Raw genomic sequence first — 17,105 nt, forward strand, 5'->3', positions numbered from 1 at the left:
CACATAATTGTAAGTAGTACCACAGTTGCACACATTTGTAAATAGTTTGCGAAATTGTTTTGTCAAATTGTTACACTGTTGAATGGAAATAAACGTATTTTGCAATCAAAAAACCCTTTTTCATTGTTGGTGAAAGCGTTTTACAGAAGTAAAGCACTATTTAGGTGTTTGTGGCATCATTCATGGACAAAAATAAGTGTAGAATTCACTAGAGTGCATGAAATAACATCGTTTCACAAAAAGCTCTTTTTCTCCGCTTTTTTTTCAAAACAGAGCTTTTCGGTGAAACTAACCATTTTCTATTGTTGAATACTGAAGAACGGAATAAGGTAGAAACAAACTTTTTTCTGATGAAAGATGAGAGTCCAATCTTTCATTTGATAGTATGTGTGTTTCCATAGTCCAAACACAACATTTTCTGTGGACCTTGAAAGAGCAGTCAAAATGCTTAAATCGGCTGGCACTGGCGACATCCCGTTTCTGAAAACGTCTGGCAGTGAAAGAGTTAAGGAGGTGCTGAAAATGGCTGAGTCGGGCTGGTTTGGTCTTTTGGGCCTAAGGCTAGTTTCGATCTACAAGTTCAGTGTGAAGAAGCCATTTGTGATTCTTGTCATATCTCTTTGAATTGATTGCCCTTTTTATAGTGTCAATGTGATGACAAGGAGAAGACAGATGTGTTTACGACACAGTTGTAAGATTTCTTGGTCAGCTTCTCACATTAAGTCGACGGAATCGTCCATAAGCTCAAGTCACAATTTTGCAAATTTCATATTTTTTTACAAAAATCGAGACTTTTGGTCAGTTCACACGTGTGGGTGTCATTTTTATGAATTACTGACCAATCCCAAGTGTTGAAAATGGCTTGCTCTGTTTGATGATGCAATCTTAATGGTTAAGCAAACATGCCCGATGCCAGCGATTTACAGTTTCATGTTTCATACTTCAAATGTAATGCAGAATGCTTTACATGAATTAGAATGTGATATGATAAGCAAATGGAAATTCTACATGTGGTGTTTGTTTCCTAATCTGACATGCATATTCACTGCTTTTTATAAATTGTCTTATAGATTTAAAGAGCTTCATTGCTCATATTTCTTTCTTTTTTTTCAGTTTGCTGTAATTAACATTTTGTAAAGAATCTTCCTTCTGAATCCACATTTTCCACAAACTCAAAGAATAATGAACAGCAAAAATTATTTTAACTCATTCACTCCCAGCCATTTTCACTGAAGCAACCCCCTTTGCTCCCTGGCTGTTTTACTGGATTTTGACTGATTTTGCAAGGCCCACAGAATTTTATCTGCATGAGAAACTTTTCAAAAAGTTGAACTTTATTAGGTTCTTAAGGCTTAAGGTATCTTAATGCTTAAGATGACAACAACGAACTGTCACGTTGCAGGTGATCCACGCAGTTCGGTGAACGAGGCCAGCAGTCTGCTGGGAGGCTCCCCGAGGCACCCGTGCGGACGCAAAGGTTCCCCCTACCACACGGGGCAGCTGCACCCCGCCGTCCGAGTGGCCGACCTTCTCCAGCACATCAACCAGATGAAGACGGCTGAGGGCTACGGCTTTAAGCAGGAATATGAGGTGAGCTGTTGCACGTACCCTCGGTGGTAATTCCACGTTGTCACCCGATGTCTGGTGCTGTCAAATGCTAAGCTCTGCGACAAAGGGAGGCTTTTTGACTAAATAAGTCTGTGGAATATTGAAATGTAAATTCCACTGCATAGGTGTAATTTATACTTTTTTCTCCACCATTAATCAGGCTGGTGCAAATGGGAGAAAAGTGATTCAGATGACTTCTTTCTTAGTGATGGAACATTTGAAAAATTGGAACTGCTTTAAAACTATGCCTAGACAGAGGTTTTTTTACCCAGCATTTACATAAGTGTAATATAATACATCAATGCAGACAAAGCTCACATAATGAAAAAGTACGTGCAGTTGTACCATTAAATAGATTGACAGAGAGCTGTGCAGCGCCTATAGATAACACAATCATTGTTCAAGTGCACGTAATTTTGTATCGTTAAACCAATACAAGGTCACTGTCAATGTTTTTCTAAAGCTTCTTTTTCAAAAACCACTTAGCGAAACTGAATCATATTTTTTAATGGGCACTGCCTTTTATAATTGGAATGTGAGTGAATGACTATGAGGGTCAAACCAACAATACTGTGAGAACATCATGTAATCATAAGAATTTTTTTGAAAAGATGAACAAAGTCGTAAATTTGTAATGAAATGGAGTATTAAGCGAATGAGTGACTGAGGCCTCAGTGGCGGACCCTAAACAATACAGAGTGCTTGGAATAGTACCGGCTGTGTCATGTGAGGACACAGCAGTTTGGAAACAGATATACAAAAATACAAAGTAATGACCGAGAGCGGGGCTGAATTCAGATGGCCTCGAAAAAAACCTTCGCTATGAATCTTGAGTGGGCTGGATGCGGCGAAACCTCAATTGAGAGAGCACGGCTGGATGCATACATGCAACCTCAAACACATGGAAAAAACATTTTGCATGAAAGAAACCTCAACGTGCTGAGAGAAAACCTCAGCTAAGGACTGACAAAAGTGCCATTCGGTAACTCTCACTAGGGCAAAGCACAATTATGTATGACAGAATAAAGGCCTAAAGAGTGACTAGACAAAATAAGATACCTAATACTGGAACATGGCAATTGACATCATCATAAGGAACATAGTAACTGCATAAGACTAGACAAATGCTAATACATCAAGATCAAACATTGTCATCTTAAAAGACATATTAACTGCATAAGTCTAGGCAAACAAAGAGTGGCTAATACATCAGGATCAAATACTATTATGTCGAGGGACATAGTAACCGCATAAGACTAGACAAACCAAGAGTGGCTAATACATCAAGATCAATTATTATCATCATAAGGGACATTGTAACTGCATAGCAACTGATAACATCAGCATCATAAGGAACATAGTGACTGCATAATACTAGACAAACTAAGAATTGCTAATACATGAAGATCAAGCATTATCATTTTAAGGCACATAGTAACTGCATACGACTAAACAGACTAAGAGTGGCTAATACATCAAGATCCAACATTATCACCATAGGGGACATAGTAACGACATAGCAACTGATAACACCAACACCATAAGAGACATAGTAACTGCATAATGCTATACAAACTAAGAATGTCTAATACATCAAGATCAAATGTTATCATGCCACGCGTTCTAATCTGGAACTGGTCAATTCTGTTCTCAGTCATATATGATGAAGTTGTGTGGCAGTGTTATGACGGTGTTTTGTGTTGGGTCATGGGGTCATTGTGTTATGATGTTGACGTTATCAGTTGCTATGCAGTTACTATGGCCTAAATATGGACTAAATTGGCCTCTAATAGCAACACGTTGTCCAGTCCCCATTTTGTGTTACGATGCATGGAGAACATGGAGTAATCAACGCATCCAAAAGAGAGACCACTATGGCTTGTTCCAGCCCAAGAGATTCATGTGTGATTTTCACATCCTGCAAAAAAAAAAAAAGACTGACTTGGCAAACGTGTTTGACGTTAATGGTGAGCAGAACGTTGGGCAAAGCCATCAGTCGTCCTAAGACATCATTCACGAGCCCTTTGCGCAGCCCGCTGAAATTAATTAGTGGTGTTCAAAGGCATGTGGATCACACTGAGGTTGAAGGTACGAATAAATCATTCGCATATGCGTCGAAAGACGAAGTCGTGTCGCAAGGCAAGACTGATGAGGTTAATCGTCTCAGGAGGCGTTTGGTCCTCTGTTAGCAGATCCTAGGCAAGCAAATGAGGACATTTGGACTTTTCTTCTCTATATATTCAGCAAAATTTGTATAAATCCCACCTGATAAATCTTGGTTTTGATGAAAGACGCCCAGTCCAAGGTCTTGTGCCACTCTTCGTACTTTCTAGAGTCCATTAGACGTGTTAGCGCACTTCCGTGGAGAAAAAAAAGTGTCTGTTAAAATGTGATGTTAAGCGTGAGAATTTTTTAATGCCCACTTAACAGCACTGGGGTAGAGTGGTTAGCACTTTGGAATCTGCCTTTCAATAATCGTGTTGAATGCTTGGCGGTTCTGTTGGTATTTTATTGCTTTTCTATTGCAAACATTCCCCAAATTTGTGTTTCATGTTTTTCAATACCTTTTCACTGGAGCGCAGGCGTCAGCAACGCGCTTTGCTAAACCACAAGCTAGCTTTTAACACACCGCTGTCAGTTGATTGGTCAACGGCAGGCACAGGAAGGGAGAATGCTTGTCAGGCGCCGTAATTGACTTGCGATCAGTTCAAGTTGACTCCTGCCTGTCACCCAAAGACGGCCGGGATCGGCTTCAGCTTCTCTGTGACCCAGAACAGCATACGAAATGGAAGATGGATCGAGGGATGTTCTTCTTACAGCAAAAGACTGACAGTGTTTCTTAATGCTGTGAATAGCAAAGCTAATCTGGATCACATGAGCTGCTTCCTAACGATTATGTAACTCCGTTTTTATTCATGAGATATAAGAATTATCTTGGATTTACATGCACACCTGCAATATCTAATACAATCCAACACGTGACGTGAGCTTTATCAAAAATGTCTTGGGAATGTAAATCCAATTAGCCATGTGATTTTAACTAGAACAATCTTGAATTTTCCACACCAGTATTGTAACCTAAATTTAATAAAAAATAAGGTCTTTAAAACTCCAAATGTTACAATATGTTTTAAGTGGCTAGTAGTGGCTGCCTGTGCAATCAAAATTCAATTACAATTTCAATTATTACACTCCACAATTACTAAATCAACATAATCGTAAAAAAAAGATTATTAATACAAATTTTTGAGTTGTTTCAATTTATATGCACCTTTTTTTAAATTTAGAAATAACTCATTTAATACATTTTGTTTCATCCAAAAGGAACTTGCATAATTGTAGTGTTTCAAAGAATTTTATTTGTCTTAATATTTTTTATTTGCTCTTTACTTTTAAACATTTTCGATCGTCCCAATACACAGTGCACATACTGCATTTCCAACTTCAAGTTCTTGCCAACATAAATAAATAAATACATATTATTATACATTCTGTTTGGTCCAAAAGGAATTTACAAAATGATAGTGTTTATTTTTATTTTTAACTCATTCACAGCCATTGACGATTATAGACGTCACAGATTCATTTTTTACTGGGCTGGCGGTGAATGAGTTCATTGGTCTTAATATTTTGAAATGCTTAAAACATTTTCTCGTTTTGTACCCAAAAAAATAATCGTTTGGATAATCGTGATTTAAATTATTGCCAAAATAATTGTGACGATTATTTTTTCCATAATCGAGCGGCCCCAAGGACACATATTGAAGGGCCGTGATCTCTGTGTACTTTCCTCCAGTGAATCCATTTTTGGCTGAGTGATGAGATCACACCCTGCAAGAAAGTCCACCGCTGTCATCCAAAACCTGTTGCATTGATTTAAAAAAAAAAAAAGAGCAAACATCTTTTGTCTGTGCTTCTTGGTGTCCCTCTTCCTTGGAACTAAGCTTGTAGACTCATTAAACTGTCCCTCATGGGAAAAAAGAATCCTGCGGAAACAAAATCAATACACACCTCTTTGCTGGAGTGTGTGTTTTGATGGAGTGTCTCTCAAAGCAAGGAAATTGATGAGGACGATCATATTACACTGCCCTAGCGGGTGTAAGCTCTTTATTTCCCTGAGGAATACCTGTGTTCTGTAAAAAAAAAAAAAAACAGGGATCAATAATTTACAGTGAGTTGTAAGAGAGCGCTTACGTGTGCCACTTGCTGTCACTGCATTATTTTCAACGCCGACTCCGCTACGGTGAAGATTTTGCCGGGGAACTGGAAACTTTGATTACAAGCAGTTGGCCTCGTTGCGTTAAGGTCAAGGCAGGATGATGAACTCTCGGGGTAAAAGTGCACTCGCAGCAAAGGTTACCGCTGAATCACAACACTCTAATTTGGAAAAGCACAACGTCAAACTTTCAAAGGTAGGATTATTGTGCTCTTTTAAAACAAAAGCGTGGCAAGCGTGGAGCGCATTCGTGCAGGTAAAGGTATCCTGAAAAAGCCTAATTTGGGGAACCTCCGACTGTATTGGACTGGGGTTTTACTGCTTTCATCTCATTTTGCTCATTTGAATTGATCCTCTTAACCAACCCACACCGCTGATCCCTGCCAGTGAGGCTCTCTAATCAATCTTGCGCAGGTTTGTATTGCTCTGCTTGCCTTCAATATTGCACAACCCCCTCACGCGTTCCCTTTTGTTTTTCCTCTGCCTGCTCCTCTCTTGACGTCTGAGGAGGGATGAGAGCGGAGAAACAAAGAGCTCCGAGGTCTGGCATCAAAATTTAAGAGGAAAGGAGAAAAACTGCAGTAGCGATATATGCAATGTAAAGAGTTAGACGGTAAAGAGAAGGCAGGATTCAAAGAGAGGCGGCACATGGTACAAGTGAGGAGGAGGAGGGTGTAATCCTATGCGGGATTTGGCTGGTTCTTGGCTCTCTTGTGGGGAGAACTGCATTGTAATCCCCTGCTCGGCATGCAGACTTTGGCAGAGTTTCATCGAATTTCCCCAGTGGCTGAAAACCACAGGGGGGTACGCCCGTCTTGAAATATGCATGTGTTTGTGTGCAGGCATCTGAGGGGGCTTTTTGTAGAACTAATTTCGGCCCCCACGGTGGACCCTCCAAAGAAGTTTTACGTGACTTGTGAGAGGACTTGTAGCAATTTTTGAATTAACAGCTTTGGTTATGGTTTTATTTCCAAGTGCAAAGATCCTCCTGTTTTCCTTCACATTTTGCTTATTCATGTGCCGCAAAGAGCGTAGGTAGTAAGCCATGCATGCTAATTATTGCGCTGTGGGTTTGAGCAGACAAACACACCATGTGGCCTTAACACAACCCACTAACGATGTTTCAAAAGCTTTGAACCTTTTGCATGCTTGTCGCACATCAATGTAGAATTGTTTTTACCAAATAAACTGTTGTTGTGTTTTTTGTAATTGGATAAAATCACTGTTTGGTGGAGGGTTCTAGCAAATGCCCGGTTTATCAACTAGGTAAGAATTATCGAAATTACCAGTGGGTTATTTGAACAAAACTTGAACAAAATTAGGATAATTACTATATTTTTATAAATCAGTCCTTCTCAAATAGGGGGGCGCTCATTATGTCTACACTCTAAAAAAGAGAATTGTAATTGAATTGAATTAAGTTCATCCACGTTGAATTAATTATGAGTTCATTAAACTTAATATATTTACTTTATATTACCTTGAATTAAGTTAATCCAAAGGTAATCCAAACTGAATATGTTACGTTTAATGAACTTCTTCTACTTATTGCTGCACTTCTTATTTATTTAATTTTAATTTCATCTCTTTCTATTCTGTTGTTTTCTCTTACTGTAAACTGCAGCTGGACGGAGTCCTGGAAAAAGTTCCCCACGGGGAAAATAAAAGTATATCGTATCGTATCGTAACTCATAATCAATTAAATTTAACGTAATATACTGTATTCACTTTGGATTAATTTAATTCAGTCGAGTGTTACCAATTGAAGCATTTTTTTTTTTATGGTCAACAATTCAATTTGTAATCTTAAATTGGTTCAGCAATTATCTTTTTAAAATGTTCATGAGTTGAATTGAGTGGCTATAACTACTAAATATTATTTTCTGTGTATGAGCATAAGCCTATGCTAAACGGTTAGCAAAAACTATTAGCATTAGCGCGCTAGTGATTACCATTTAAGGTAAACAAACACTACCATTTAGTGTACACATACATCATATATGCATTACACATGTAAAAAAAAAAAAAAATTTCTTTAAAGTCACTTACAGATGATGCTTCAACAATAATCCGTAAACGACTGGAGCTGCCTATGTTAGCTACAATTAGCTCAACAACTTCCTGTCCACGGCGTAGTTTGCAAAAAGGTCCGTGTAGAAACATGGACGGCGGAGCTTTGAGGCAGATATTTTTAGTCGACTTATTTTCAACGTCAACTTATCAGAATTTTTTTCACAACCCCAACTCGAATAGACATCACAATACAGCTCATGCCTTCAACCCTTACGTTAAATATATTTCACTCATTCACTCGCAGCCATTTTCACTGAAGCAACCCCCTTCTCTCCCTGTTTTATTGGATTTTGACTGACTTTGCAAGGCCCACAGAATATTGCGTTGTATTGCTATAAAAACATGAAAGATTAGAGTCTAGAGAGATAAAAAGTATATTTCTATCTGTTTCTGTTATTGCAGCAATTAGCATTAGAATACAGCTAAGTTTCATCATTATTCACAAACCTGTTGAAAACACTGAGGAAAAGAGCTTTTTGCAACATGTCCCTGGTTGATCTCTTATACTCTCAGCCTATCAAAGCCTACATAAAAAAAATATAAATATGTTTTTTGGGACACTGGTAATATTTAAAATAGAACGTATTTATATGTTTCGGGAGCAAATGAGTTTTACTCATTAATAACATAAATATTTATGTCATGCTTATGTACCTCATGAGTCTGACCTACAATTTTGGATCTAAATCTCGTCTCTTTGCAATTCTCTTATTTGGATCTCTTCAGAGCACTCATGCTTGCCGACTTGAGGCAGGCGCATCTATCACAATGTGATGTTGAGAAAACAAGTGAAGGCAGCAGTTTTGTTCCGCCTGTGACTGCACTGCACTATTGTTTGGAACCAAAGACACTAACTTATACCGGAGTTCACCTTTACAAAAGAATGTTTGGAAACACATTTGCATTAAATGAAGTTGCACATTGTAATACAAGGTATTTTTTTTGGTAACAAGTGCAAGAGGAAGAGTATGTGAAATTGGCAGCCTCGTGACACCCAAAGGTCTCGGGCGGAAGAGCGACGAGGCACAATGCTCTCAGCTTTGTTCTATTTGATTTCATAGCGTGCACGTAGCATCAAACCTCTCCATAAAATCCGATGCTTCTTGAGCTAAGCCTCCATCGTGTGTCACAGTTGTGCCCTATTTTCATTCGAGACTATTTGAGAGGTTAATGGAGAGGGTTCTTAAAGTATGCATTACATTATCCCCCCCCCCCCTCTGTTCTCTATATAGAGCTTCTTTGACGGCTGGGACTGCACAAAGAAGAAAGACAAAACCAAAGGGAGGCATGATACATTATTGGGATGTAAGTCATCATAGTAAAAACACACAATCTAACACGCTTGTCCTACTACAATGCACTTCTGTTCTGTTGTCTTTAACTTGCGTCAGATGATCGCCACCGGGTCAAGCTCAACCCTCTCTTGGGAGACCCCAATTCCGACTACATCAACGCCAACTACATTGACGTAAGTGTCCGGCGAAGCCCTCACTCTCTCGGTCCCTGTAAGCCAATCAAGTCAGCTGACCCACTTTCATCCAATCAAACAACCTGCTTAGTTTTGTCACGCTTGTCAGCCTCTGCATAACATTCCCCGAGCCGGACAAAGTCGGCTATCACTTTTATTGAAACGGGAGAATAAATGCATTTAATACCATGGAGAGGAGATGAACCTCTTTTGTAGGATGCCACTAATCCCTCTAAATGAAATCGACTTGATTGATGTTATTCAATCTGTAGTTGGGCGTGGGCAGGGTGGCGTGGTGGAGATTGAGGATGGGGGGCTGGGATGGGTAATGATCCTTTCCATTGTTAACCTTGAGTGTTCTCCACACATGAAGTGCCGCAGTAATTTTCACCTGTCATTAATAGGTAGATGGTTTCATGCGTTCTCATCCATACATGTTCCCATTCACTTATTTCAAAGCTCACCGGTAAGACGGCTGTGCGAAAATCAAAAGTCAAGTTGTGGCAAGCAGCGAAAGATCGAAGCACATGCTTGCCTGTGCTGTGGATTTGTTGAGTTATGTCAAGGGAAGTGTGGCAATCTGACATAGATTCGTTGTCTCACTAGATTTATTTTGCACACCTCGCACCGGGACTCGATTTGGCGCCTCTGTGTGAAGCTGAGGCAGAGTGATTCCCTTCCCTACACTACCTTGGATGGCTAAAAGCAGAAACACGTTTCTGTCAAAACTCGTCTGAGGAATAGATTTGAAAGCACATTTCTTCTAAAGATTAATTTATGAACGCACTTAGGTCTCCTTTCATTGGATTAACCTTTTATGACAAATCAAATCAAGTAACAGCAGCATCTTAACATTGCAGAGTTTTTATTTTATTTTTTTCTGGAATGATGGCAAAGTGATGAGAAGCTTTTATGGAGCGCAAAATTTAAATCATGCCTTGTTATGTGCTTACTTTTTGACGTGGGGGCGTATGCAACATTTTAGTGAAAATTGTTACCTGACAAGGCCAAGTCAACACATCAAAATTAAAAGCATCTACAGTGGACTGTTTTTTTTAAAAAAATTATTATTTTTTACAAGAATCCATCCCAGCCGCAAATAGAGGACATCTGCAAATTGATGCAATGGTAAAAGTGATTTAATTGCCTATATCAGGGACAAGGTTATTAAAAAAAAATAAAAAAATTCATTAATGAAATAAAATAAAAATGAAAATGCTAACTAAAACTAAATTTGATGTTTACAAAACTAACTATAATTTTAGCAAAAACGTCCTTTGTTTTAGTCTTTAGTAATTAATTTACTGCATGAGCCTTTGGGGACGATTTTAAATGTGATTTTAAGTTAAATTTTTTTAGCCGGAATGGACTATTTACCACAGAGGAGGCGGGGCTTCCGACTTCCGGGTTTTCCCCGATTGCGCCATTCCCGTCAACGGGTGCGAGGCTGCGAGTGTGTAGTGTCTGTCTCAGAGTGCGAAGCATTTCAGATAGCCGAGAGCGGGAGCGCGCGTTTTTGGGGGGCGCAGCGGTGGGGGTGCGAGTGTTGGAATGCGGCCAGCAGTTTGCTGGAAACGGCGCTGAAGTGTAAAACCCGGAACGCGGAAGTCCGTGGCATCTACCCCATAAGGACGTTTGAAAGTGTGTCACACAGAAGTCATATCATCTAGCAGCAGCCAATAGAAAAGCACCTTCAGATGATGTCGCTCCGAGGCGACAACTTTTTACGTGGTGGACTTTTGGCTTCAATAGCTTGGCTCGCCTGCTTTTTCATTTAGCTCAGCCGAAATGCAACGCTAGGTAGGAAATGAGTTATTTATTCAATTACCCTGGTGTTTATTAAATATTGCGCACAAGTAATTCACTTTTTTTTTAAAGAAAAAGAATACTGAAACTAGCTAAAACTAAGCATTTTTTAAATAACTAAAACTAATAAAAACGAATAGAACCACCCTGTAAAGTCATGAAAACTAACTCAATTTAAAAAACAAAAATCAAAAATGAAATAAAAACTAACTAAAATGAACATTCCCAAACTATAAAAAGCCTGATCAGGGATTGGCAACCACGGCCAGTGTTCCTCGATTAATTTTGTAGAATAAAATATTGATTGCAGCTCAGTAGTTTTAAGTTGCAATAACAGTTTTCACCACTAAATGGCCGATTTACGGCAGAGAACACGAGAAAGCGGGTTCTGACAAAAAGCAGCACCAAAACCAAATTAGGTCAAGAAAATGGTGTCTTCCAGGTACAATAGAAAGCATTTAAACGCAAACCTAACCGTTGACATCCGAGAACTGTTAATAGTTTGTTTGACGTGCAGGAAGGAAATTTGTGTCCTCCAAAATAATGGAATCAGTAGAATATAAAAAAATTGCCACATTACACCAAATCCCAAATAGGCGTGTTTTTCTGCAAATTACGGACGTAATGTTCCCGTAAACCAGAAATATGTGCGTTCCACTCTACTTGCAGTGATTGTTTCACAACATTTGATATCGAAAAGCATTCCTCCATCTGAGCCAATGCGTTCAAAACAGAGGCGAGAAGGAGCAAAGTGTTTTCCCCCTCTTTCTCTCTTTCCACCATTCAATGCCTGAGCCTTCGCTTGCTTCGGTGCGCTTTGCTTGAAGAACAGGTGCCGTTTTTTTTTTTTTTTTTGCATACGTTTGACAGCCTGCTGCGCCTGTGGAGGAACGAAGAGCAGTTCAATGTGCCATGGCTTATGCTATGTTACGTTTCATTTCATCCGCAGACAAAAAGTATCACTTTGGCTTAGCAAACCAATACATCTTATGATGACATAAACACAGTTGACATCTGTGTATCTGCTGTAAATGTACTTATTCTATGTCAGTAAAGGCAGTTTCATTTTGTGTGATTTTTATAATTCATCTGCAATCTAGTGCAAATTCGATGTAGTTTTTACATGACACCGCGACAAGTTCTAATTTACAACTTCAAATTGGGTAAATTATGTTTCATCATGGCTTTTAACTGACATCCTATGCTCATCACATACACTTACTGTATATCTTAATTTTGTACATTAAAGGGATAATGTGTAGGATTTAGTGCCATCAGTGGTGAAAGTAATAATTAGTTAATTTAAAAAAAACACTATTAATTTCAATAATATGCAAAGAATATGTTCTATCACATCAATGTACATTTAAAAAAAATATAATCATAGGTCTAGTTATAACTAATCATATTACATAGGTCGCGGCACTCCTTACAGGAGGCTGACATGTTTCGCCACCATCTTTCTGCTACGGATACCCGAAAGAGAAGAACTTTGCAAACGTAGTTAGCCTCTGGTGCTGCTTGCAGCTAGTGTCGGACCCAATGAGTTGACCACTGCTAAGTCCCGTGATTTGGGCTCCCGCTGCTTTGCTCTTGCTAGCTTTTGTGAGCTTCTCCCGCTAGCCACTTCAGCTAGTTAGCAGCGAGAGCCAGTTCTTAGCAACTCCAGCGAGTTCTTCCTTCTTGCTCGCTGTTCCGGCAAGCTCCTGCTCGCCGGGCTGCTCGAACTGCTCACTAGCTCATTCCAAATAATAATTGGTAGTAATTGATGGTAGGCTTGCAAAGTGTGGTCTCGTTGCATTCTGTTAATTCACCGCTAGATGACACCTAATCCTACACACTTAAACTTAAACTAGCGCCCGACTGATTATAATTGGCTGATTATTGGCTTTCAAACATCGACCAAAACAATCGGCCAATGGCCAATTATTTTTCCTTTAAAAGTAAAGCGAAGTTTTTGACGCTGTGAAAGTACCCTGAAGGCACCATTTTGCCTACGTAGCATTAGCAACTAGCAAGTTTGTAGCGTATGTTATCCTGGTTATTCTGTTGTCCCCAAGTGTCATTTAAGATGTTTAATGACAGCTCAGTTGCAGGTGACTGTAAAACTAAACACACGACGTTAAGAATTACTTCCACTGTATATTTAAATACAAAACATGCTTTGTTTTTAAAACATCGCTAGCCTAGCGCTAATGCTCAAAGCAAAGGGAGGGTCCCATTCAAATGCTAACAGGAAGTTAGCGTTGACTTACCCCCCAACCGTGCAATGCGTCTCAACTCTCTGAAATGCTTCGGACAACTGAGAGAAACTACACACTCGCACCCGTCGACGGGAACGCGCAGCCGATGGGCACAAAGGCGGCAGTCCCGCCTCTTCCGTGGCATATACCCAATTATTTTGTTTATTCTATTCTTAATTCACTTTCTTATTTTTTATTTATTTATTTTCTCATTATTTTTTTGGTGCCAAAAATCGGCATCAGCATCGGTCTAAAAAAAATGCATAATCGAGCGGGCCCTACTTTAAACATCATAGTGGATGGGGGCTAAGCAATTTACTCACCGACAGAGGGTTTCAAGTGTTGATTTGAGGGAGGAGTCTAATTGAGGGGAGGCCTTGTATAATGGTGGAGCTGGTGACACTGGGGCTCATTGATTGGTCAACAGAGATTTGTGTGTGATTTCAAATACTATGATTTCTTACAGATACAGTGGTACCTTGGCTCACGAACTTAATTGGTTCCCACAGAGAGTATGTGAGCCGAAAAGTTCGTCTTCCAAACAAGTTTTTCCCATAGGAAACCATTGAAATGAGAATAATCCGTTCCCAGGTCCCCATAAAACACAATTTTCTACTAAAAAAGCCTTAAAACTACACAAAATATACCTTATTTTATGTATAATAAATGTGCTATTGTATTGTAATTAAAGAAATACACTGTACTGTATAATAAAGTGTTTTTATTTGCAAAACTTGCAACTTGCCTTTGTGATGGTACAGTAGTTGAAGGCTTGATGGAATGGAGTGGGAGGAGGAGGGAGGGAGGGAGTTACTGTTTGGAAGGAGAGTCCTCCGGTGTGGCTTCTCTTCTTTGCTTCTTAGGAGACTCTTTATCCTTGTTACTGACTAAAAACCTCTTAATTGACACCTGTTGCTTTCTGAGTTGTAAGGTCTTACGAAACTGAGGCATTACATTATTATTATTAATTTTCTTCAATGTCTTCTTAGGCTTAACACTAGCCTTTTGTGGGGTCTTTTTCGGTCCCATGGTAGCAAAAGTACACTCCAAAAGTACTCCAAAATGATCCAAAATGTCTACCGAACACAAACCACGTCCGCACTCAAACAAAGGGGGCGACGAACTGGGACGCCGTGAGCGTGCGTCAGCTTCTCGTGATTTCGCGTGTCGCGAGATTTGGTTCGTCCGCCGAAAACTAGTTCGTCAGCCGAGACAAAATGCTCGCGAATTTAATGTTCGTGAGGCGAAAAGTTCGTGAGCTGAAGCGTTCGTGAGCCGAGGTACCACTGTAGTTAAGCCCCACATTGTTGATATCATGGACAGATTTGAGTAAAATCAGTTTTGAAAATTGGCCTTTCAGCTGTAAAAAGCACAATGAAGTGTGCCATTGCATGTTAGCCATATGTAAAATATGTGTTTGATATTATATTATTGTCATATTGATACATACACTCCTCTCAATACAAGTACATTTACAAAAAAAATTGCTCATTATAACACGTTAGCCACTTTAGCCTGGACCTTTAGAATTGTGCCAAAAAATTGTGTTTCTTCACAATCATCAAATATGATTCATTTCTAACATTGCACAGCCTTTTACTCTGTCATATGCAGCAACAGCAACAAATGCAATTTCACTTGAATAAATTTGAAGCTTAAGTCCACCACCATTCCTTATGTGGCATGGAGCTGTTGTAATTTTTCACTTTACATGCTGATTCCATCCTGGAGATGTCTGATGGCAAAAATGTGCACAACATCCGCGGCTCAACCCACATGACTTTTCATGATCACACGCACACACACCTTCCCACCTGTCTGTAAAGCAAGCTGTCTACCAAAAAAGCTTCTTTCATTAACTAGCATATATGTCTTCTTTTTCTACTCCCCTCCCCATTTCCTCAACCTTGCACCCCTGTAGATTCGGATTAACAGGGAAGTAAGTACTTCACCGCTTGTTCTTCTGCCTGCCATCGCTTGATTTCTCCTTCTTCTTTTTTTTTACTTCCCGCACTCCTTCTCTCACGCTCCTCTATCCACAAATGCCCAGCGTCTTTCAGGATTGTATTTATTAGACATGAAAAGGACAGAAAAAAAAGTCTTAATGATTTGAAATGAGCATAAGTACATGAGTCCTTTCAGCAGTGAGGACCCCGCTGTCTTTGTTGGTCCGCTTAAGTGACCCGGGAAGGAAGTTTAGTTACCATGGTGACCGTGTCAGCGGAGGAATGGGGGGGCGGCCGTGCTGATAGTTTGGCAGGGGCAAGAGGAATTGTGGATAGCGGGCTTAACCATCCATTTCCATTTTCAACATATTCCCAATTATCTGATTCTGCTTACAACTCAATTCATCGGCACTCAACTTTTTCGGCGGAAATGTCTTTTACAGCTCTCGGAAATCTCAAACACACGTGACATACAGAACACATCTTTGGAACATTTTTTTTTTTTTATCGTTTTTTCTAATTATTTTCCGACTTCTCCAAAACATACATTTTATCTGTGTATCTTCTGACCTGACATGACAGCACCCGTGAGTTCTTCAGGGAGATGTTCTCAGAAAGCGTCTTTCTGCTCGCAAGGTTAGATAAACAGACGCTTCCTTTCAGGAGGACGCTTGCTCTCATTCTCTGTGTCCACGCATTAAACTCCCCCAGGTGATGTTTTGTGGTGTTTATTCCTCTCAAGACTGTGAAGGTGACTTCATTGTTAATCCATGTTCGCCTCATCCCCTAACATATGAAAACGTCTGCCATCTATATACCAAAGGCTGCGCCAGGCCTTTGGTATAAAGGATCGAAATATATTTTTTTTTCCTACAAACGTCAACGTAATGAATTTGGGGACCTTACCGGTATGTAAGATTCTGTTTGAAGACAGAATGCATGGGGCGAAAAAAACGATTATGGCTTGTTATTTTTGTTGTACCCCCCCCCCCCCCTCCTCCCCCCATCTCATTTAATACTAAATGCTATTTAGTACAGCCATGAACGAAAGTTGTTTCATGAAATTTGCAGCTTCAGTTTTTGTGTTTGCGAGTCATGTTGCTTGTATTTCGTTGCAACACATGGACGGACGGAATTATTCCGCAATTCCTAATATCATTACTATGCTTGAGAAAATTCCTGTTGATGATGGTTCACTATATACATTTTTGACCAGGATTATGCTGAAAGATGTGTTTCTTGTTATCGACTGTCCTGCAATTTGTTATTCGTCTATTCACGATACATCCTCAAAGTCGTCGCTGTGCGTTGAAAAGCATCTCCAACTTTTGCCTTCAACTGAAAATGACTTTTCTTTTGTTTAATTTAATGTATATATTTGATTCTTTCAAAGAAAAGAAAGGGGTAGAAAGAAGTCAAAAATAATAATAATAATAAAATCAAATTAACACAAAATGGATGACAACTACAGTCAAGGCACACTTGCAAATATAACAATTTTACAGAGTATCGTGTACAGTAATATAAAAGTAAATCCTACCTGGTCCATCCAGTTGCGTCTCCATGTCTTGCTAGATTTTGTCTTGGCTAACAGCCAATCAGAGTGATCAAATGTCACGACGGTCCGACGACGATTCAACGTCTTGAATCCACCGTAAAACGCTCTCCGATATCTACCATGTTGCAACAGTGATTTCATAATTAGTCAGATGGCGTATAGCAACGCCCACTTCCCGACTTCCAAC

At 39.5% G+C, this 17,105-nt stretch overlaps 1 protein-coding gene and 1 long non-coding RNA gene across 8 annotated transcripts in view; one reads left to right on the plus strand and one right to left on the minus strand.

Annotated features, from left to right (window-relative positions):
* LOC144057359 (receptor-type tyrosine-protein phosphatase U) overlaps positions 1 to 17,105 on the plus strand; it is a 222,660-nt gene that overhangs the window by 176,594 nt on the left and 28,961 nt on the right. For 2 of the 4 annotated variants that reach the window (XM_077574819.1, XM_077574821.1), the window contains 4 exons: positions 1,403 to 1,590; positions 9,130 to 9,202; positions 9,289 to 9,365; positions 15,336 to 15,353. In XM_077574819.1, coding sequence (XP_077430945.1) covers positions 1,403 to 1,590; positions 9,130 to 9,202; positions 9,289 to 9,365; positions 15,336 to 15,353 — 356 coding nt within the window. The remainder of the gene's footprint in view (positions 1 to 1,402; positions 1,591 to 9,129; positions 9,203 to 9,288; positions 9,366 to 15,335; positions 15,354 to 17,105) is intronic. The other 2 variants (XM_077574820.1, XM_077574822.1) reach the window with 1 other exon arrangement.
* Positions 1,314 to 17,104, minus strand: LOC144057360 (uncharacterized). Of its 4 annotated transcripts, none has more exons than XR_013295230.1 (4): positions 16,901 to 17,104; positions 5,620 to 5,741; positions 3,874 to 4,369; positions 1,314 to 3,803 (listed from the first exon to the last, which is right to left on the minus strand). It is a non-coding gene; the product is annotated as an uncharacterized LOC144057360 (long non-coding RNA). The 4 variants fall into 4 exon arrangements; XR_013295229.1 differs by having other exon boundaries at positions 3,874 to 5,471; XR_013295231.1 differs by having other exon boundaries at positions 3,874 to 3,964; positions 4,173 to 5,741.

The sequence above is a fragment of the Vanacampus margaritifer genome, chromosome 9 (genome assembly GCF_051991255.1).
Source record: "Vanacampus margaritifer isolate UIUO_Vmar chromosome 9, RoL_Vmar_1.0, whole genome shotgun sequence".
NCBI classification, from domain to species: domain Eukaryota; kingdom Metazoa; phylum Chordata; class Actinopteri; order Syngnathiformes; family Syngnathidae; genus Vanacampus; species Vanacampus margaritifer.